Genomic DNA, 23,906 nt, shown 5'->3' on the forward strand with positions numbered 1-23,906 from the left:
TGGAAAACATTTGGTTTCAGAGCTTTTTGGGTTTCAGAAGTGTTAATGAGAGATCGTGGACTTGTATTGCGGTTATCCTCATTTCATAGTTTTAGAAACAGATTTAGAGAAATTAATTAACTTGTCCAAGTTTCTTAGCTGGTATAGTAAGGAAGCATCATGGAAACCTAACAGTCTTACTCGGAACTCTGTTAGTAACCACTGTTCCATACGTAGCAAGCAAACAGTTCACTTTTATTAAGTCGCCAGGTTTTCACCAGGTAGAAGAGGGGATTAAGGTAACTGAGTATACAATGAGAGTGCTTTGCTACCGATGCGCCTCCTTTTCGATGATACTGTGAATAGCCTCCGCTTCCTTATCCTCACAGACTTCCTCGTTGCTGACTGTCTGCGTGGACTCTGGATGTCATGCTTTGAGAACTGTATCTGTCGTTACAATTCTTCTTGCTTACATGTCTTTGACCTAGCTGCTGAACTAACTCCCTGCCCCTGGTTCCTCAATGGGTATTTTCAACCATTGGCCATTCAGAGCCCAGTGTGCTGCTTTTCTGGATTTCCTCTCCTGACTCTCTATTTCATTTCTCTTCCAGCTCAAAATCACTTCTTACCAGCTTTCTCCCTCAAGAGAAGTTTGTGTTGTTCCCATTGCTAACTTCTCAATCTCTGACTATATTCGGTTGCTATTCTTGCCTTCATTCTTCTTGGCAATGTGGATCCTTGTATGCTTCCATCAGAATCAGGTTGTTAAGATGCAGATTCCTGGACTCATCTTTGACCAATGAAATCAGGATCTCTGGGAGCGGAGCCTGGGAATCTACATTTTCATAAGCATGCCACATGGTTTTTAAGCACCAGGAGTTGGAGATCAATAGCTTTGTGGTGCAGCAGAGCTGGTGACTGCTCTTCCTGTGGGATCCGTTTTCATGCTTGCAGGCACGAATTTATACAGCTTGCACCGTAAGACCAGAGCAAACCATAAATGCCTGACTTCTTGCTCTTCCAAAGTCACATGAAGAAACATTGCTTGGGAAGTTTAATCAATTTATACGTGAGGTATGCATTAGGGAGACTATATTAAATATACTAATTACGTTTATTAAATATACTAATTACTTGAAAGATAACATGACTAATTTGGCCAAACTAATTTGTTTCCATGGCTCAAGTCTCATTTTTCCTCCATCTTCAAACACTGTACTGTAATTCCTTTCTTCTAAATTTCTACTCTAATTTATTCTAGCCTGACCTCTGAGCAAAAGATGAAAGAGAGTAACAATTGTACTTTCCAAACAAATTTTTCCTGTCTAAAGAAGCCAGCTACTTCCAGCAGGGCTTTCTAAAAAGGGTCTGCAACTTCTCTTGTCCATTTAGCATGAAAACAGGGTAAGAACCAGCATCCTATTCTTTAGCTAATGAGAATATAATATGAATTATTTTCAAAGATGCACACACACACACATACACACACACACACACCTGCAACACTAGGAAGGAACAGCTAGGAAGCCACAGCGCTTTGATTCACTATTAGGGATATTAACCTAAAGGGGATAGTCACCTATTGTTTGAGTAATGTCAGCCCTCACCAGAGACTCTGGAGCATAGATCTATTACCAGACCATCTGCTTGTTCCTCAGCTTAGTGCTGAGAAATGAATTGCTAATATAATCACATAGGCAAAATCTTTTTTTTTTTTAACAAATGATAATGCTGGAAATTACACTTTTGATTTTGATGAAGGCTGGACTTACTAAAATAAAGTCTCAATCTAGATTCAAACTATCAGAAAATCAGTTTCCACTTAAGTCACTGACACAAGTGTCTCCATCATTATCCATCTTCTATTTGAATATGTAAGTTTTCAAATGAGTGTTTAAGTCTTTTAAAGACAAAAATGGCACAGTGCAATGCAGCTACTTCCATTTTAGCTTGCATGGTGACTGTGTATATTTGAGACAATGCTTTTATAGACAGTCATAAACTATCAAAACTACCATGTCAGAAACAATTGACTTGATACATTTACATTGGATGAGTGTAAAGTTATTTGTAATTTATTTTTAGTTATGAACAATTTTAGGATATTGATGGTCATTGATAAAGGCAAGAACACTCACTGTCTAAATACTTGCAGACTCAGTTTATGATAATATGATTAGTTACACTAATAATGCTGCTTAGGCACAGTCTCACTAATTATAATATTATAAATATTAATGTCACCCAGCCTTTTTGTTTGATTGTCACTCATGGAGTCATTCATCATGATATTTTCCTGGAATCCACACTGTAAGATTTTATTTCTCTCTCCCTTTTATTTTTCATCACTGGACTTGCAGGGATACACGTTATTCTCCAAGAAGCCCTTATTTTTGGCTATCTGTTTGGAAAGGAATAGTGGTATTTCCCATTAAAACTAGCCAAATGTAAATTGTTATATGATGTTTCTCTTATTCTTTCTGAGTCCCTAACCTTGCCATCCAAGGCAGAGTACCCAGGGTTTTTGTTTTCCATTCTTTTTCATGTGACCTGTTTCAAGTTAAGATTCATTTGAATTATTAAATGCTTCCTTAAAGAATTTTTTTACTTGCCTCTCTTTTTTTTTAAAGTTAATTATTGATGTAGTGACAAGCTGAAAAGACTAAGAATTATAATTTTTTCCTCCCCTCATTCAGGACTCAAGAAATGTCTTCTGACAATGGTTATCTATTTAGAATAATACAAAGGAAATACAAAGGTGAAATGCTGAATGTTGTTTTAGAAAAGATTTGCTAAAATCACTGTATTATACAAAATGTAAATGTAGTGTATATTTCTCTGAAAATAGCAGTTAGTGAGAAAGTTGGGACATAACCTTTAGAGCCCAGGTTTAACCACATAGCAGAAGCAGTTACAAAAGATACTGATTAGATTTTAATTTTAAAAACTTCATCATATTATTCAGGGCTCCAGTGATTTGATTGTCTTGAAAATAGAAAGGTAATGTTATAATTTCCAGAGCTTGTTAAAGAATAAAGAAATCTCCAGCCTCCCACTGGAAAGAATGCCAGTCATCACCACAGTAAGCAAGAATTTGGAGCCACTTTACACTATAAACTTCAATCTTTTTCTTTTATATGACCTTGTGTTATATTGGTTTCATAAAAATGTAACTCAGAGACCTATCATAGAGTTGTAATCAAGCTTCCTTCAGAACGATTCTACAGCAGAAATCACATCAAATGGGCACCGTGTTTCCTCTGTTAGTGAGATGGTAGGAGGGCAAACAAGACCTGAAATAGAAAGTGAAAAAGGCAGAGTTCTCAAGGACAACCCAGGAGAGGTGACCACATACCTTTCCCAAGAGTTCAGCAATGCGAGGAACTGGTTTCCCTTTCTGGTGACTCACGGTAGCTGGACTCTGCCCATCCCAGTCTTGTAGCTCTTCAATGCTTTTCAGATAAAGCAAGGCTTTGAGGCCAGTGCAGTAGTCTTGAATGACAGTGAAATCCTGATTCTGAACAGCACTGCATACCTAGAAAAGGTAGAGCAACCAACTAAAAGTCAAGCTAAGAGCTAATTCTCCAAACAGCCTCACTTTTCATATAGTCAACACAATTTATTTTATGTGCCAGGCACTGTTCTAAGCATGACAGGTCAATTGTTGCCTGGAGGGGATGGGAGTGGTAGGGAGGGAAGGACTACAAAAGGGACAAGGAAACTTTCAGGGACTGTGAATACTTTCATCAGCTTGATGTGGTGGTGGTCTCACAGGTATACACATATTTCAAAACATCAGACTGTACACTTTAAATATGTGTGGTTTACTGTATGGCAGGTATAGTCAGTATGGCTGTAAAAAGTTAGGTCCAACCAGAAGAATTTCCCAGGAGTTAAATTTAGCACAACATGAGAATGGACATTTTAACTCTCTCATTCTCCCTCCGTTGAGACGTGCAGCCTGGACGTGGTTCTCATGCGAGGAGGTGGTCCTGCTGAGCAGGAGACCCATCAACTCAGCCCTCATGTACCACTGCCTGCCTCTTTAGCCTCATCTATCACTGTCCGCCTTTGTATTCACTGTGCTCCAGTCACACAGGTCTTTCATCTTTTCCTCGAATTCGCCACATTCTTTCTTTGCCTTAAGACCTCATAAGATCTCGCCCCTTGAAGGTCTTTCCCTTCTACATATGGCTAACAGCACAGCTTCAGTCTCATGGGAATTATCACTTCCTCAAGGAGGCCTCCAGGAGCCCAAAATAAGTTAAGACCTTCTTTAGCTCATATATTTTTGACTTCTAAGTCTTGCAAGGTTATTTGATTGACAGCTCCCTCCCCCAAGAGACTGAATCTTCAGGAGGGCAGAAGCTATTTTATTTTGGTCAACATATTATCCCCAGTGACCAGCACAGAGTTTGTCATTTATTCTGCTCTTCATAAGTATATGTTGAATGAATGTGTAATTCAGAAGAGGTTTTTTAAATTTGAGTGACATTTCTTAGAAAATAGAGATTTAATTCTAGAGTTAAGGAAGGTTGATTCTGAGAAATTAGGATCATTCAAATAAAAATATACTTGAGAGTCTGTGTTAGGATTTGAGTTAGAGCTTGAATTTAGTGGACTTAGAGAAACACTCCAAGTTGATTATTTACAAAGATACTTCTCCAATTTTGATACCATACATAGTCTCCAGAGTCTCATTTACAACTGCCAGTAGGACCTCCTCGCCCATATGGCCCATCATCACTTCAAATTCAAAATTTACCATATAGAATTCAACACCTTTCCTCATCCATATTTCAAATCAATCCAAAGAAACAGCTATCCAAACAAAACTAAGCAAAGCAAAACTCACTTCTATCCCATCTTCCCAGATGTTAAATTCTTAGCATATATCATAGCTGCTGGTGACTGCAGCCAATAAAGAAAAACCATGTCATACATGAATGAAGATGAAGAAATACCTGAAAATAGAATAAATCATATTCTATTTCAAGTTCTGTTAAAGCCTCCTGAGTCTTTAATTAATACATTTCATTGTAATCCTCATGCCTAGTGCACTACCTGATACCTAGCTATTGCTAGGCTGGTTGAGAAAATTCATTGAAAACACACTAAGGGGTTCCAGAATAGGGAATGGGAAGTAGATAGAGACAGAGAAAGGGCAAGAAAAATATATACCTAAGAGTTCTCAGCAAAAAGTGGTAGTGATTTCATCATATATATGAAAAAGAAGGCCAAGGAAGACCATGAAGGACACTAAGCAGAAGAGATACAAGACAGCATCATGGAAGATGTCAAATGCTGCAGGAAGGTCAGTAACATCAGAGGTGAAAAGTGATCGTTAAATTTACCAATCAAAAGACTTTAGCTTTTATGGGGGAGAAGCTCTGCAACAGGGCAGAAGCCATCTTATAGCGAGTTGAAGAATGAATGAGGATAGAGGACGTGACGGTATGAAGACAGACTGCTCTGATGAGAAGTTTTGCTCCTATTAAGAGAAAGAAGAGAGCTAGGGGTATAATTTTGTATCTTATTTTTATAAGGATGGAAATAGCTATGTTTTAGGGGAATGTGGACATTTTATATTTCAGAATAGGAGAGAATGGCTTCTGTATATTAAATTTCTGTCAGAATTGGCTGAATGATGGTGTGGTAAGAAGAAAACAATGTAACATGAGATGAGCTCTTACTATGGGCCACACACTCTGTTAAACACTTTTAAATGTATTGGGTTGTCCAAAAAGTTCATTTGGGTATTTCCATAAGGAAATTATACCATTTAGCCCTCAAAATAATGCTGTTTAGGTTTAAGGTAAGTTTAATTTTTTTTTGAGGTAGGTTTAATTTTTAGCCCTATTTTACAGATGAGGGAAGTGAGATGCAGAGACTTGCCCCAGGCAGGCCACATGGTTAGAAAGTGGATTATACTGCATAATTCATGACCATGCAGTCTAAGGTGACTAAGGTATAGACATTCACAAAGGAAAACTCTTTTCATGTAACTACAATTATCTTTTCCATGACCCAAACACAGGTATATATAATTTTAAATGATCATCTTCAACCCAAATATAACTATTGTTTTGAAAAATCGATACTGCTAGATAAAAATTGTCAATGTCCTCCTGTCTTATTTACTTCTTACTTGTACAGCATGAGTAAAAACAACAAGGCAAAACCAAAAACCAGAAATAAAATCCTTTCATTTCCTATTGTGAAGGGCTGTATGTTACCACAGTGCAGGAAAGAACATTGAATAACCACTAAATACAGACAAGAATATTTTCTAGGAAGTCCATTTATATCACATTAAAAAAATTGTTTCTCAGGAGGAACAATTTAAGCATTAATTAGGCCTGTTATAACTTTCTTAGAGTTGATTTTCTTTTCAGAACAATTATAAAGAACATCATTATAATTTCCTCCACAGAATTTTTTTTTAACTGTAAAAGTCAACTGATGCTTTACTTAATCTTCTTTGTTCACTGTGAGATTCTATTTTTTTTGTAGTATATGTTAATGCGTATACTTTTACTATAGTCTTAAAATAGTTCCCCATATGAACATCACAAGAAATCAGATTTTGAAAATCACATCATGTCATGTAATTTATGGGATGTTCATGACTGCTGTGAAAACCTGCTGCTAAAAGGACTCTAGATACTCTGCAGTGTATGAATAGTCAAGTTGAATCTCAGTCCTCCCTAACTTTTCCAATGAGAAGATACAAGAGCCACTACTTCTCTTAATCCACAAACATGGCACAATTTGTATAGAGTAGACTCAGCCAAGTGGTGCTGGAGTGATCACAAAGTAGACTTGTGTATTTTAACTATGGAAGAACATGTGGGGCTAAAGACTAAAAAGACTCCCTCTTTTCCCTCCCTCTTGTATGCACTTTACCCTATATTGCTATCGTTTCACATGATTGGGAGCTACACTGAGCATGTGAAGGGGACACAGAACTTGAAGAGGTAGGAGAGACTACCAGATGGCGACTGAACATGGCTGGGATGGTGTGGTATGCTGGAAACCCTGGACGCCACCATCAGGTATGGGTGTCAGAGGGGACCACTTCAGATATGTTTCATCATCAAGCAAATGTCACACTATTTATATACCTTCCTAAAGTGAGTAATTTACCTTTTAATATCCATAAGATTAAATATTAACTTTCTGATAGAATTTCTAATAACAGAAGCTTTCACATTGATATTTCTTTGAAAATTTTAATATATATACATTATCGGAGGGTCTTATTAAAATGCAGATTCTGTTTCTGTAGGTTTGGAGTGAGGTCCACGATTCTACATTTGTGACAAGCTCCCAGGTGGTGCTGATGTCGTTGTCTACACTTAGAAGAGCAAGGATTTAAGCACTGGTGGGGATGAATCTCATCTTATCCTGAAATGCTGTCTGCAAAGTAAGTTTCTTCCAAACAAATAATTTCTTGATTTTTACTATTAGATTGTAGCAACATTTTCATGGCCCTTGAAAGCAGCACTACTTATAATAATAAGTAATGTCTAAAAAAAAGAGAGAAATTTTCTGATGAAATAGTAATGAGACCCAAAATAAACTTAGGATGCAAGCACACCACTGGGAACAGAGCTTTGTCCATGGGATCTGATGCTCAGAAAATGGATTTGCTCAGAAAGGTGCCTTGCTCTTGCCTAACCTGCACTGAAGGCTTTATCTCTATCTCAAAGGCAAATGGTTCCTTTTAAAACTCCAAACATGTAGCTGCTATTCCTAAATGGGTGTATTTTATATGACATCTCTTAATTGTTTGTTTAACAGCTCTGATTAGGACTCTTAATAGCTGTTAACATGTTTGCTCAGTATAATTTGTAAGTTCTTTATGGTGAAGGCTGGTTTATCTTTCTTCGCAGCAGGGCATCAGGTGCCATTATAAGGATCATTGCCGCCATTAATTATTTCCATAAGCGTGAATCTCCCTACAGTGAGCTGTTCTAAATAGGAGCCCTTGGATTCTCAGCAGGACCAGCCCTGTGCAGGGGCTGAGTAGGTGGTGACCCCCTGTGCGGCATGTTTTGAGGTGTGCTGTAAAGCTCCCATGGCCACCGAACAGTCTCCTCTAGAGGTCTGACACAGTGCCCTGAATTTTCACTTTAGGTGCAGCCACATTTAATTGAAGCCTGTCTATGTAAAGCAACTGTAAAAATACCTGGGAAGTGACAGAGGGTTGAGGGGTGCTAGTCCTTTCTCATTATTTCTCATTAAATGGGATTAACCATATTAATAGTAAATCACCTATTTATGGTGATTTATATTTTAAAAATCTCCTTTACATACATTATTTCTTTCAATACTCCTTATAAAACTATGAATTAGGCAGGGGAGAGGATAGTATTTTTACTTTAACAATGGAAAGAGCTTGGACTTGAAGAACTGTTTCTTAAAGTCTAATTGAGTCATTTTTATGCCATATCAAGTAGTATAGCCTAGGGGTTAAGAGCATACATGTAGAAGTTTGGCAGAATCAGGTTTAAACTGCATCTTAGCTGCCTAAGTGTGAGCAACTTTCTTCACTTAAAAATGGAGATTAAATACTTAGCACATAGGAGAGTAAAAGGCAATGTATTTAAGTGTATAAACTAGTAGCTAGCGCTTAATAAGCTAGATTGGCACCAAAAATAAATTTCATAACATGAATAAATCATTAGAGCATGAATTAGGCAGAATATAATTTTTTAAATCTATACTTTTTTGGTCTAATGCAGTAAAAGAAGGTCACGGATATTATTTTTATTTACATTAAGTAATGACCTCAAAAAAAGCTCTGGTCTTGTTGTCAGAAGACATGTCTGAGACCCAGCTCTGTCCTTCAGCACCTGTGTGACTGAAGCTAGTCTTTTAGCTTTTTGATTCCTCCTCTCACGCCTCCCAATCTGAAAACAGTGGATGATGATAGCTAATTCATTACTGTGAGGATTAAATTACCTCATGTAGGTGGAACTGCTGTGGAAATTATAGTACCATTCAGACAGAATGGTATCAAACCTCATAATTATTATCAGGTAATCTAGAATTTAAAGGGCCTGGTGGAGGTCAAAATGGAAACTTTTGCCTGTAAAGGAAAACAAACTCCTTGAAACGTAAAAGACAATGTACTAGAAAACTAGCAAACAGAATTCAAACTGGATTAAAAATACTAATCCCAGGCAAATAACTTGGCCAAGAAGAGTTCTATAGAAATAGAACACTGTGGGGCTGGCACTTGTTTTTGTGCAACAGAGTAGCACCTTTTTCAAATGATATTTTGAAAATGTGACAAGGTTCTTAAATAGAGATCTTGAAGTATCAGACACAACTCAGATGAACCCATGATCACAATGATTCCTTTTCATTTCTTACCACATAGGTGGACAAACTACACTCCAGGTCTCAGAAATGTGTGCCACCAGACTGTAAGCAAGTAAAATACATGTTTACATTTTAAGTCCAAAGTAGTCTCAAAGTTTCTGTACATTCATTAGTAAGAGGGATATTGGAGAGAAACTACATTTAAGCAAAAATGGAAATTCTGCAATGCTTATCACATTCCAAAATATACTAATCACAGAGTCTTATGTGGCTGAAAGAAGTTCAAGAATATTCCCATGAAACGAATCATAGATGAAGCACTGAATAAGGAGGATTATCCATCTAATTCTTAAAAGATTTCCCAGAAAAAGAAGAAAAAAGTGATCCTATGATCTCTCTTTACTAATCTCTTTTGATAAAGGGTTAATCTGTTTAAGCAATGTAAAACACTTGCAATATTTTACATAGTGCTTTCTTGTTTTCAAAGACAAAAGGGAATCTAGACATTTTTCAGACCAGCCTCCATGTTTCACAGCTTAGGAGTCCAGAAAGGTTGAATGATCTGTCCGTGGTCACACAGGTGGAGGCAGGGCTGACCTCCCCACCTGGTCTGAAGCTTTTGGGCTAAGGCACTGCCTTTCAAGTGTCATCACTTAGTTCATACACCAATTCGGAGAGGAAGACAGAGAAGGTGCTATTAAATGTTTAGTGAGTGAAGAAATGGAAACTAAACACTGAATGTCCCAACTCAAAAGATTAGTAGGTGGTTGAGTCAATGGTCAGATTCAGATCTTCTGACCTCTGCTTTTATCTTATTTCTCTAAATTCCAAAATCTTAATTGTAATGTGTTCATTACATGGTTCAATATGCTCATATTTATAATTTTCATAAGAAGAAGCACATTATTGAACAATGATTTCAAATTTATTATTTAATGAATAATGGCAGAAATCCACAGATTTTTAAAAGCATCCTAAAATAATTGGAGGACTACTTGAAGGTTTACTACTAAAACTGGAAAACAGACCTCTACTGTTGTTGGAAGAAAATGCAGTTTCCAATTCCATCTGTCCACACCCACTGATTAAAAACATCAGATCTTCCGAAGGCATGGAATCAGTCACTTCTCACTGAACTGAGTTCTGAGCAGTACTGATAAACATGTATAAAACTACATTGTACTTTTGAAACCGGTGTACAATACATACTGTTAAAGTAATAATTCAGAATAACAATATCCCCCTGTGAGGTTTTGGTACTACATAAACATGGTACTGCTTACTAGAATTCATGAATAAAACACCAAAATTATGATTTTATAACGCTATAGGTGAAAAGACAGCCTCTGGAGATACATAGTACATAGGGAGCTAGATAGGGATATATCTGCATATCCACATAAAACCACAAATCTTAGTAGTTCTGTCATATTAGTTTCCATTTGTTGGAGCTGTACAACATCAAAGTTGTGATGTCCCTATATACTGCATTTAGCAGTAATGTAATGGACTACGTGAAGAAATCAAAGTGAGAGTTTCTAAGTAGTTTCCTGGCAATTGAGACAGCAGGCTCTTTCATGTGCTCTGTAACTGTAGCAGTGCATTGATTTAAACTCCTTCTGAGATCTCAAATGCTTTTATACTCTTAGGTCTCTCAAGCAGCTTTTTTTTTTAAAAGTGATAAAATTCTAGCATTCAGCAGAATACGATCCTGTTTGCCCCAAAAGGAGAGGGCTTATTTCAGCTTTGCTACTAAACTGCACAGGATCACTAAGTAAAATAGCTGTCCAAATGCCATCCTATTAAGAAATCTGGCTTTGAGTTCTGACCGTAGCAAATTGGATTGGGGAAAAAAGAACAAAAAACAAATAGCCCCACAGATGTTGTTTTTGCGAAGGTTCAGTTCAGAAAAAGCCCAATGGATAAGCAGTTAAGCTTATTAATTTTTTTCAAACTTGTCCTTTAATTGCTACTCATTGATAAATCCTAAAGGTATAGGAGTCACTTAATTTTTGTTTTGTATGTCATCTATTTCATTGTCGATTACATTCCTTATCCGCTTATCTAGCCTTTTAAATTACATATTTTCTGACAAATTCTAAGTATTTGAATACCTCTTTTTTCCCAATCAGGAAGGAATTTTATGGAGCTTGAAAGGCTATTTTTCAATGTCCATCTGTGGTCATTCTCTATCTGATTAATTTCTTAACTCACATTCAGCTGAAGACAGACTAAAGAGAATAAAGTGTTTCCAAGGTATTTTATACTGAGATTCGGACCACATTTTGCCAACCAGAATATATTCATCTATTCTCCAAGTACTTTCTTACAGGCAGCATAGGTGATGGGCCACACCCTCGACTATTATTCAGAACAGCATTGTGGGACTGATCTTCTCACTTGTACTTTGTTGATGACACAAGTTGACTGAGATGGCCTGGGCTGATTAGTCAAAGGGATGTGCCCTGCAGGTGAGATTGCCTCTGTCTCCTTCCTTATATTGTCCTTTACAAAGTCAGTTCCAACTGGATTCAGATCTCAATTATGACCCGAACCAAGAAATAATAATAGAAAAGAATCATACAGAGACACAGCACCGCTGTCTGCCTTTTATGAGGGGCTAGAGATAAAATGGGTAAGCCAGGCACAACATGTAAGGCCAAAGAATGGTGACTGCTTACTTGCCTCCTCAAAGACATTGCTGTTGATGGCCATGCTTCCCCACAGACATAAATATAAGACAAAAAAAAAAACAAAAACTGAGGCAAGGCCTGGAGTCTTCTGCACATCAGGGTCTTATGTAGCCCATTCTTCAGTTAGGGGCTGTGGCTGCAGTTTGAGGAAGCTTGGTCCCTTTTGCTTCAGAAGCAGTAGGATTTTTCTACTAAAAAAAAGAATCTCACCATCCTGGGCTATTGCTGTGGTGCAGCATCAGTTACCACAGTAGTTTTCAATTACTCTGCAGTAACACAGGTGGTGGTGCAAGGGTTTCACAGAGCATTGTGCAAGCTCAGCACCTCCCCTGATCAAAGTGGGGCAAGAAAAGGAAACTAAATATCCAAACAATAGCTGTCAGATGACTAAAATCCATAATTTTAGGCAATCTCTCTTTTTCAACAGTCAACACAGCTGCGAAAACTTGACTTACAATATCATTTACTAAAATACCACATGAGGTTTGGATGACAGAAGGAGAATAAGTCATAATGCCTAGAAAGGAAATGTCTATTGGGCAAATTATCCCATGGAAAATTTTTTCTGGATCTTGAAGATGGATAAAGGTATGTGGTTATTCAACAATATAAGCAGACATTCACCATTCCAAGAAAAAAGGACTATTTGCCTGCAACGAGAAAAATACTATTAATGTGAAAATAGCATCTCAAATAATACTGTCCACTTCTTAACTCAAAGCCCTCACAATTCAGTAGTTGATTTTATGGTTAATATATTATTGATGAAAACACAAATTTGGGAGAGCAGTGTGTAGCTATTATCAGTGAGTCAAGAATCTTGACTGAGTTGCCGATATAGTCTGGGACAAAAAAGTTAGACAAGGGCTTCCCTGGTGGCGCAGTGGTTGAGAGTCCGCCTGCCGATGCAGGGGACACGGGTTCGTGCCCCGGTCCAGGAAGATCCCACATGCCGCGGAGGGGCTGGGCCCGTGAGCCATGGCCGCTGAGCCTGCGCGTCCGGAGCCTGTGCTCCGCAACGGGAGAGGCCACAGCAGTGAGAGGCCCGTGTACCGCAAAAAAAAAAAAAAAAAAAAAGTTAGACAAAGTTCAGCTGATTGAGTGAATACTTACAGAGTTAAGTGCTATAGAAAAAAAACCCTACCAATGTTCAAGTTAATATACTGAAAGCACTCGTATACACCGATGGAAGGCTGGAGAAGCAAAGTAAAAAGGTCTGTAGTTTTAAAAAGATGTGTTCTTTTTAAACATTAAAGACCTAAAGACAAAGAACATTAAAGACTTGTTCTTAATTCCTTTACGATACAGGTAGAAAACATGAGGCTCACAAAGTTTGTGACTTTGTGGAAAGACCAGGGAAGTAAGTTGAATACTAGGTTTTTATTTTTTTAATTAATGAAGACCAAGAACCTGAAAACAAAATGCTTGGTTTTCAAGCTTCCACAAATGGATCGTTGGAATATGGTTACAGATGAATGAATGCAATGACCAAACAAGCAGTTTTATTTCTGCATTTCTCACTAAAAGGGCACATATTTTATGATTTGTGAGTATGAGAGTTAACCGGAAGGAAGATAACAAACACCAGAAAAAGTTCTAGGCTGAGAGTTTTAGGAGGATACTCAGAGGTGATCATATGATTTACTATCGAAACTATGACACTTGAGAGTAAACAGGGCAATTATTCATGAAAACACCAGGACAATCAGCATAAATTAAAATTGTCCTAGACAAACCTAGATCTATGATTTCCTTACTTATTAGAAGGTTTTTCCCCCCATGTTTAGATCAGAGGGAGATTTTCGCTTATCCTCATGGAATGTGTTCTGAAATGCTCTGTCACTTTTGGTTTGGTTTAATATTCTGGTCCTTCAGGTACTTATGCAGGCCTCAGAACCTTAACAATGGATTGAAGTCACAGGGCCTTTACTGCTTAGGTGGGAATTTGGAGTCTTGGATAGTTGACCTGATCCAGATAGCCCTAGGGTTCAAGGGGCCCTCTTGGCCTCCAAGGGTCTTTTGGCAGAAGAAGAACTCAAGAAGAAAAGAAACAATAAGGACTGTTCCAAATCTGAATCTTGTAAGCCAGAATCTTGTAAACCACTCTTAAGGGTGGAAAAATCTGATGTACTTTACATATTTAAGAGTCTGTTCTTTTGTAGCTATCATTTCTTTATACTTTACCCAAATTCCTTTAGGCTTACTGTGCTTTGAAATTTACCTAGTGGGTATTACGTTCCAAGTTCATGTGTAGCACCACATTTAAACTTCACAATAACACCATGAAATGTGGTACTATTTTCTTCAATTAGCAGATGGGTAAAAGAGGGTCAGAGAACTAAGGACCTTGACTAAGATCATACAGCTAATAAATAGCAGAGCAAAGGTTCAAATCCTGGGTCAGTCTGCTTCTAGGACCCTTCCTCATAACTACTGTGTACTCTTACTTTTCCGTTGTAACCACTACAATCACTCATGTGGAAACAGGGATAAATAAATAAATAAATTTTGTATTATATATATTTATATATATATTATGAATCTATCTATCTATCTAAAATAGAACTCTTGTGAGGAATATATCGAATAAAATATGTAAGTATCTGGGTCAGTACCTAAAGTACATGTATGGTAGGTATCATTGTCTGGATCTCATTCACCAGTTTTCAGAGACACAATAAAAGGATAGGTACTATATCTGTTTTGTTCATCACTGCACACTCACATAAAGATTTGTGCTTGGCATGTGATTTGTTCAATGAATAAATGAATGAAGCAAGATAAAGATATCAGAGCAACAGCACTCAACGATGAGCACAGTTCTTCATTTTCTGTCAATAATTCATTTTCTCTTCCTCTACAATAAGATATTTTTATTTCAATTTCTATTGCATTTAGAGTCTGTTCCATTCATTGCACCATTAAACATTAATTTCTTTGCACTTAACTCTTTCCTGGGAATACCAATATATTTCTAGGATGCAAAGAAGCAGCTCTACTTCTTTAGCATTCTCCTTGATACTCAGCATACTGTTTGTCACAGCCAAACTTGGCCTGTATTTGGATTATTACTTATCTGCTGGTCCCACTCTAGATACCTGAATGTTGATAGCAGCTGTCATTTGATTTTTCTCTTCTAGTAGTCTCCTTTAATAACAACTGGATAAACATGTAATTTATTATTCTATAAAGACCTCATTTAACAGTGACTGAACTTATAGTATCATGTCCAAATTATGCAATGTTCTAAACTACTAATTTTCATTCATATATGCATATATGTTGAAGTGTTTATATATAGCAATCTAGATGCTAGCCATGGTGAAGAACAGATAAAATAGAGCCAGGAGAAACCAAGGGAAAGGTCTCTAAGTTCATTTGTGTCTGGATTCGCTTATTTAATTTTTTTGTTTTTGTGTCACTCTTATATCCAGTTGTCTCCTTGGATCAGGACCAATATTTCCATTCTAAAGAATTCTTTCTCTATCTTTGATTATTTCAAGTTCATCTTTTAAATTTAAAGTTCAGAACTTCATTGACTTACTCTAAGTAGTTCAAGGTAAATAATCAAATTTACTACTGAACAGATTTGTGGAAACACTGGCATTCAAAACAATTTGCCCTCCTTTAAAATATATCCTGCAAAATTGCTGCATCTTCCCAGTAAAGACTTTTTCTCTCTATTTGCTTGGGATGTAGCCAGGAGTGTTTAATAGATCATTATGAATTTTAATCATAAGAGAGCAGTTTTATGGCATCATTTCTTCAAAAAAGTTTTTAGCCAAAAATTACCCACTCATTCAGTTATTTTTTCATTCAAAGATACTAATTTATGAACCAGTCCTCTGGTTTCTTTTCAAATTCTATTATCAAACAAAACTTCTGACTGCAGCATCCTGAGATTATGCTGCTTGTTTTATATCTATCAGAATCAACCTTCCTCAAAAAGATGTTGTCGGGACAAAATGAGATAAGAATTATGAAGAACTATATACAGGAAGGCTTTCTTGTTATATGTATGACACAGTGGGTTCATTCAGAGGTAAGAATAAGTATTCAAGTTTTTAATTGTGTATCTTGATGTGAAACTAGTGCCTTTTGAGTTTTCTTTCCATAATGATTAATTTCTAAGATAAGTTACTACATTGAGCCCCAAGACTAAAATTATCACATCTATGTTGTAAGCAATTGGCTTATCACACACAGATGAATATATAAGATAAAATGTGGAGACCAAGAAATAACTGAATTTCAACTGTCATGCTTTGACAACATAAACTAAAATCTGATTGCCATCCCCTCTCCACAAATCAACATACTGCAAGTTTTAAATCAATTAAGAATATGAATTAGAATATGTATATGAATTAAAGGAAAAGATAAATAAGGTAAATGCAGCTTAAGTGAATTTTATGTGTTTTACATTTCAGTCTTATCTATAAAATGTCACACTGTAAGTTAAACTATTGCTTACATCCTGAAGCTGTTATAAGGAACAGTCCCTAATTACATAATGCTCTAAAATGCAATAGAACTGGCTTATTTTTTTTTAACTCTCTTTAGATTACTCACATTTACTTTGTGTGTTTCAGAGACATCATGCTCTATGAATATGCAACATTATTCTTAATTTAGCTCTGTAAAACCAGGCATGTGCAATGTGTGGTGTATTTGGCCATGCTGAATTCACCAGTGATTAAACTGATTTTTAGCTTGCGTCATTGTTTTCAGGCCCCATGATGAGTCACGGAACTTTTCTCTCACCTCATATATATTACTGCATCTGGTATCATTAGGATGGAGTTAATGTCCAGGAGGTAGTGATTGATTTAGGGAGATGATAATGAGATTATGGCTCATGCCCTTAAAGCATGACAACTGAAATCCTATCCTTTTCCACATGAGGAAATATGCTAAATATTATAATATCTGACACGTCTATCACTGTGGGATTAAGCCAGCTATCTGAAACAGGGTTGATATTTTGATCCTTAGACATATTATCTTCTTTGTCTTACAAACACAGAATAATTGATTCGGAGATAATGAAGGTTTAAATCTGCATACCCAAATTTTTAATTCCAAGAAGTTTTTAGGTCCTCTTGGTTCAGATCTGTCAGCTTAAACAAAAGAAGCAAACAACCATCACTGTTTCCTCTGATTTTGTGGGGTGGGATCAGTAAACAGGATAAGAGAGGTGTTTAACTAGGTGGTTAACTAGGAATATGTATGTTTCAGACCAGGAGAATCTGGTATGAAAGTTTTCAAAATACCCACAAGTCACAAGAACATTAAATGTGTGGGAAATCTGACCACTTAAACACAACAGAGAAGCAGTATTTCCTGAATGTTTGAAGAAAATGAGTTAGGGAAATGGATGAGCACGTTTTTAAAGACTAATAAATTTAGGCTTTTTTTTTTTTTCCTTTGGAAGGAAATGTTTTCTAGACCTTTTATTTACTTTATTTTAAAATATACATTTGATGCAAATTTCATTTCTTTTAATCTTTTCATCTAACATAATCTTCTAGAACTCAGCTTCAGGATATATATATATATATATATATATATATATATATATATATATATATATATATATATATCAGATATATATATCTGAGAATGATAAGGGGTAACTGAAACTGCCCTCTGAGCTATTCAACACCCAGACGCTTTTTGTCTATTTCTAAACATTCACTGATAGAGCCATCTACCCATTCATTTCTCAGCATCTATACACGAGCATGTATCCATGTACCTACTTTGTGCCTAATCACTACCAGGCATTCATAAGAAATGGAAAGGAATATATGTCCTAGCTGAGAGAGAAGACATATATTTATGGGTTATACATGCATTTGAAGGCTCGGTACATCTCTGGAAAATAGGATAAAGAAAAGGAAATGCAACTGCCTATCTGACATCTCCACTGAGATGTCTCCTAGGCACGCTAACTATGGCCAGAATAGCATTCTTAATTTTCCCACTCCTTACGACCTACTTCTCCAATAGTTCAAAACTTAGGAATCATTCCTTATTCCTTTTTTTAAATTTTTTTTGCGGTATGCCGGCCTCTCACCGCTGTGGCCTCTCCCGTTGCAGAGCACAGGCTCCGGACGCTCACGCTCAGCGGTCATGGCTCACGGGCCCAGCCGCGGTGGGATCTTCCCGGACTGGGGCACGAACCCATGTCCCCTGCATCGGCTGGCGGTCCCCCAACCACTGCGCCACCAGGGAAGCCCTCCTTATTCCTTTTGATTCCTGCCCACAAAATTCTAATCTCTCAGCAAGTCTTGTCGCACTCCTTCAAATATATATTGTGAATTGCTTCATTTCTCTCCACGTCCATTGTTTTTTTGTTATTCAAGTCCATCATCATCTCTCAACTGGACCACAGGAATAGTTTTTACCTTCCACTCTTGACCATCTCCAAATTAATTACCTACACAACAACTAGAATGATTATTTTATGATGTAAATTAGATCATATTTCAATTCTGCTTAAAACCAGAAATGTCTTATCTCACTTTGAAAAATGTGAACACCTGATATAATACCTGACAAAGCCCTGTATGATCTGGTTCCTGCTTACCTCTCTTACTAATGCCCGATATGCTCTAGCCACATTGGCCTTTTCTGAGCGTGCCAAAAAATGGCACGCCTTTTGTCACTCTTGCCTTTATTTTGGCCTTAAGGGTTTTGCCTTATCTGCCTGTAATGCTCTTCTCCATATTTTCATATGGCTGAGTAGTCTTCTCATTCAGTTCCCCTCTTAAATGTCACCTCTCCAGAGAGGACTTCCCCCACCAGACATTCCAGCCACCCAGTCACTATTTTCTATTTTAAGTTTTCTGCTAGCACTTTCCACTACTTGTGGTATTTTTCTTATATGTTTGTTTCTTATTACTGTGTCTGATACATATAAGATACTCATTAACTCTTCAGAGAATGAATGGACATTATTTATAACCACGACCTAACACTGCTTGATAACACGAATCTCATGACTGAAGTTCTCAACACGTTAGTTATCGATACCATTAAAGCCAATCTCTCCCTGATGTGTTTAACTTTTCCTAAATAACATAGAGTTTTAAAAATTAAAATACTTCCATCAGACATAAACAGTTATACCAAGTATGATCTATGTTTATTTATAGGAAAATAGTCTAATTTTAATACTTTAATGCATAGAACACATTTATGGAATCTAAGAATGCCTCCGCCAAGGATGCCTTGATTAGGCAGACTCACTTGAATGTGCTTACTTTTAAGTTAGGTAGGGCTCATAAACATTTATTTAATTTGATTACATTTGAGATCATAATATCAGTATAAATATTAGTGGATTCTTATAAAAGGTATTATGTCTCATTTCCCAGTAAAATTAAAGAAATAGAACTCCTAAGCATTATTGATATCCCTCGTGCTTACCTTCCAAGTTTTTCACTGTGAATCACTATTAATCCAGATTTCAAACCTTTATATTTAATAATTTTGTTACATACAGTACTCAAACAATCTATCTCTAAGTATGTGCATTAAAAAAATAGCATTAAGAAGGTATAATTTAATACCATAAAACTTATCTATTACAAGTGTAATAGTCAATGATTTTTAGTAAACTTACAGAGTTGTGCAGCCATCACCCCAACCCAATTAAAAAATATTTCCACCACCCAAATGTTCCCATGTGCCCTTTTAGTCATCCTCCCACTTCCTCCCCAAGCTGCCGGCAAATGCTGATCTGTATTCTGTCCTCATAGATTTGCCCCTTTGGATCATTTTCATATAAATAGAATTATGTAATACAAATAGTACAGTATTTTGTGTCTGCTTGTCTTCACTTAGCATAATGTTTTTACACATGTTAAAACAACCTATGCTGTTATGGTATCAGTTAATTTCATGGCTGAATATTATGCCGTTGGACGTACCACATTTTGTTTATCCATTCATCAGCTGATGTGAATCTGGATTTTCTCCATTTTGTGGGTATTAGGAACAGTGCTGCCATAACCATCTGTGTACAAGTCTTTGTGCGGATATATGTTTTTATTTATCTTGGATAGGTACCTAGGAGTGAAATTTCTGGACTGTATGGTAAATTTATGTTTAACTTTCTAAGAGCTGTCAAACTGTTTTCGAAAGTAGTTGCACCGTTTTACATTCCCACAAGCAATACATGAGGTTTCCAGTTTCTCCACATCCTCACCAGGACTTCTGTCTGTCTTTTGAAAATAGTCATTCTAGTGGGCAAAAATGTCAATATAGCATAGTGGCTAAAATCAGAGATGCTAAGCCAAATTATGTGAGCTTAGATGACAGCTTTGCCACTTACCATCTTGTTATTTAACATTCCTATCTATAGAATGGGGACAATGCTAATATCTATCTCAGAGGATTATTGGAGGGGTAAATGAATTAATATAACTAATAGCTTACAAAAGTATCTGACACATAGTAAATTCTGTGTAAGCATTAGCCATTATAATAGCTTTGTTATTATGATTTGCAAAGTTATAATGTACGTATAGCCTGTTTGTGGATCATAGTGAGGCTGTGGGAAGCTATTTATGTTCTCTTCATTAAGAGTTTCTTATATGATGTTGGGCTAAGATAGTTATCACAAAATCCAGGCACTAGAATGTCAAGTTTTATAAAAATCAAACTAAAGATCTTACACATAATTAGAATGGGTAAGACTCCAAATGGCCAGAATGACCTATCAGACAACTTCGGTTAAAATTGGGACTTAGACTGATTTAAGCAGTGGTTTCATTTATTCATAAAATATATCTATCCATGGAAAAAAATGAAAAACTAGTATAGACAAGTTGTTTTCCTATATAAAGTTGCATTCAGTTCTAAATTACTTGACCATAAGGACTTTCTTCCTCCCTTTTCTTTACCTGTATATTTGTTTCTTTGATTCTTTTTTTCCTTTGCTTGACTGTTTGGATGATTAATGAATCAATGCATGCTTCAACCAAGGAATGAATGGAGAAACAGCCAAAGAATGATATTCCCCCTTCTCAAATCACTACAATGCTCATTTTAGACACTTTTCCAGAGAGAAACAAGTCCCATCTTCTTATCAGGTATATTTCTGATTAATAACTTTAGAATATGTTTTGCACGCATGCTACTCAGTTTTTAAATATTACTGAAAGCATTTCAGAGCACTTCCCCTGGGTTTCCAGATATAAGCAGGAATCACTTCTGCATGCTTAGGTCACTGCTGTCCTAATTTCTCCAGGTTCCAGAAAGTCTTTGGGTACCCATTTAATTCTCTCACAGCAAGCTATTCCTACTTGAGAGCACCCAACTTCTTAGCTTTCTGTGTCTCATTCTGGGAGTGAAGTGATCTAGGTTATAGTGTGGTAAAAATATTACTATAAAATTGCACACTATTTTCATATTTACCTATATTACCACTTATGATTTTAACCAAAGAAATGAACAGTATGAATATAACATTTAACTGTTTCTGTACTGACAGGGTTTTTCTCCATTTCTGAAATTCTATGCTTTTACAAAATAAGATGAATATATTCTGTTTAAAAAGAAGTAGTAAGGCCAATGGATGAAAGATACCTTGAAGTAGATTTTCCACAATATGAGGCAGAATTTGCTTATGATTTTAACTAGATAACTTGCAAGGTAATAAGTTATCTGTCACTGTGAATATAGAGGCTTGATAGCCAGATGTGTAGAAGAGATTAGAATCCTGGATGAAGTGTCACAATGGGCCACACTACAGTTTGTAGGAGCCCGCTTTCACAGGGTGATAAAACCCAGAAGGAGGGAGAGTTAACTCTCCAGAAGGATGAACTTTAATGAATGGGAGAGAGAAGGCCAAAGGGAATGGCAGATAAATTTTTTCTTCATTTTCCCTGTGATGGATTTTCCCAAGGCACAGTTGTGTTTGTTTGTTTGTTTTTTGCCACGCCATGCTGCTTGCGGGATCTTATTTCCCTGACTAGGGATTGAACACAGGACACTGCAGTGAAAGCTCTAACCACTGAACCACCAGGGAAATCCCCCAAGGCACTGTTTATCTAGTCTGTCTGGAGGCAGTCCATGTGGCCAACTGACTGTAGCTTCTCTTTGCATCTTGTGAAGCAGTGGCCAACTCAGTAATGCATTAACTTGTATTCAAATCGCATCTTCCTCTGTCTCATTTCTAGTTTCTTTTACTCTAACTATCCTAGATTTTACCTTCCAACAAAATATTAGCACTTGACCTTTCCCTCAGGATCATTTTCAATCAACCTGAGCTAAGACTAGCTACATGCTAGTCAAAAGCTAGAATAGAGGGCTGTAAGTTCTGTTTTAAAATTCTTTGTAAATATATAAAAATGCTAGTGGGGGGGCTTCCCTGGTGGCGCAGTGGTTGGGAGTCCGCCTGCCGATGCAGGGGACACGAGTTCGTGCCCTGGTCCGGGAGGATCCCACATGCCGCGGAGTGGCTGGGCACGTGAGCCATGGCCACTGAGCCTGCTCGTCCGGAGCCTGTGTTCCGCAACGGGAGAGGCCACAGCCATAAGAGGCCCGCGTACCGCAAAAAAAACCCCAAAAACAAAACAAACAAAAAAAATGCTAGTGGGGGATGATGACGATGATGATCATTCCTATCTAACATCTGTGGGGTACTTTTTTGCAGGTACTATTTGAAGTGCTTTACATGTGATAACGTTTAATCTTCACATCCATCCTACGAAGTAGGTATTACTATTATCCCCACTTTACAGATAACAAAACTGAAGTATAAAAAGTTCACAAACCTAATAAAGCCAAGGTCATATAGCTAATGAACAGCAGAGCTAGGATTTCACTCTAAGCAGTTTGATGCATTTTTATTTGTGTTGAAACATAGATCAGTAAGGTGCAGTCTTCTGAGGTCCCCTGTGCTTAGCTGGCAATTCTGAGGCTGATATCATTGCCTGTGTAGCCGACTCTGGACAAGGCCACTTGGGTCCTTGCCACACTTTTATTATTAGAATGTGGTCGCTAAAAAGCTGAGATCCACTTGCTTTCAAGAATGCGTGCTTGGGGCATCAGACTCTCTACCTCCCAGGCTACTTAGCTCACACGTTCAAAAGGCAGCATCGTAAAACACACACTTGGTTGCACCAAAGTTTCTCATATCTTCCTGCGTAGAGGTTTATTACAGAGGCCTGTAATAAAACAGACTCTTATTTTATGCTTAATTCAGGGCATTTGTAGTTTCACCTTGCATCATTTTTACCCACCATCATACAGTGCATATTACATCCATCCTGCACACAAACAGACATGCCCACGGTCAGGCTCATTATACTTATGTGACTACTGGGGCTCTACTACAAAGGTTCCTACTTTGTGTTGTGTAAGATACTTACAGCTGAGAGTGACCTATACTTTCGTTTTGCCTTTCTCTTGCTCTATTTAAAATAATGACCACAGAATCTCTTTCAACAAAAGGTCATCTGGGTCTTTGGACAGAGGATCAGATCACCTGCCATAACTGTAAATTAATGCTCTCCTGGTAATGCATTAACTACACACTATTGATCTACAATTGAATCATAGAAGAACTACTGAGAAGTGATTTTACTTTCCTATTTTTTTGTGCTTTTATTGCTTTTTCCATAACGCATTTTTCTTTCAACTGGAATTTTCTCTAATTGTCTCCATTTTTAACTTCCCACAGTGAGATGACTTCTAACTTGTAATTAGAATCTGTAAAAATTCATGTCTCTGTCTCAAAAGGCTTTTGGAAATCTACTGAACTGTAACTTTGATGCCATAAGACATGTACATGATGCACAGATACATATTTCTAGAGAGCCAAGTTTTTGAATGATTTTTTTTAAACTTAGATAAAACAGAAATCCATTTGGTCCTCTATCTGAAATTACA

General features: G+C 37.0%; 1 protein-coding gene across 1 annotated transcript in view; it reads right to left on the minus strand.

Moving 5' to 3' along the window:
- DPYD (dihydropyrimidine dehydrogenase) overlaps nucleotides 1–23,906 on the minus strand; it is a gene marked incomplete at both ends in the record, with an annotated part of 823,320 nt that overhangs the window by 104,801 nt on the left and 694,613 nt on the right. Inside the window, one exon of the mRNA XM_079721437.1 lies at nucleotides 3,335–3,514. Within this exon, the coding sequence (XP_079577563.1) occupies nucleotides 3,335–3,514 (180 nt within the window). The remainder of the gene's footprint in view (nucleotides 1–3,334; nucleotides 3,515–23,906) is intronic.

Source organism: Hyperoodon ampullatus, assembly GCF_949752795.1.
Source record: "Hyperoodon ampullatus genome assembly, chromosome: 2".
NCBI classification, from domain to species: domain Eukaryota; kingdom Metazoa; phylum Chordata; class Mammalia; order Artiodactyla; family Ziphiidae; genus Hyperoodon; species Hyperoodon ampullatus.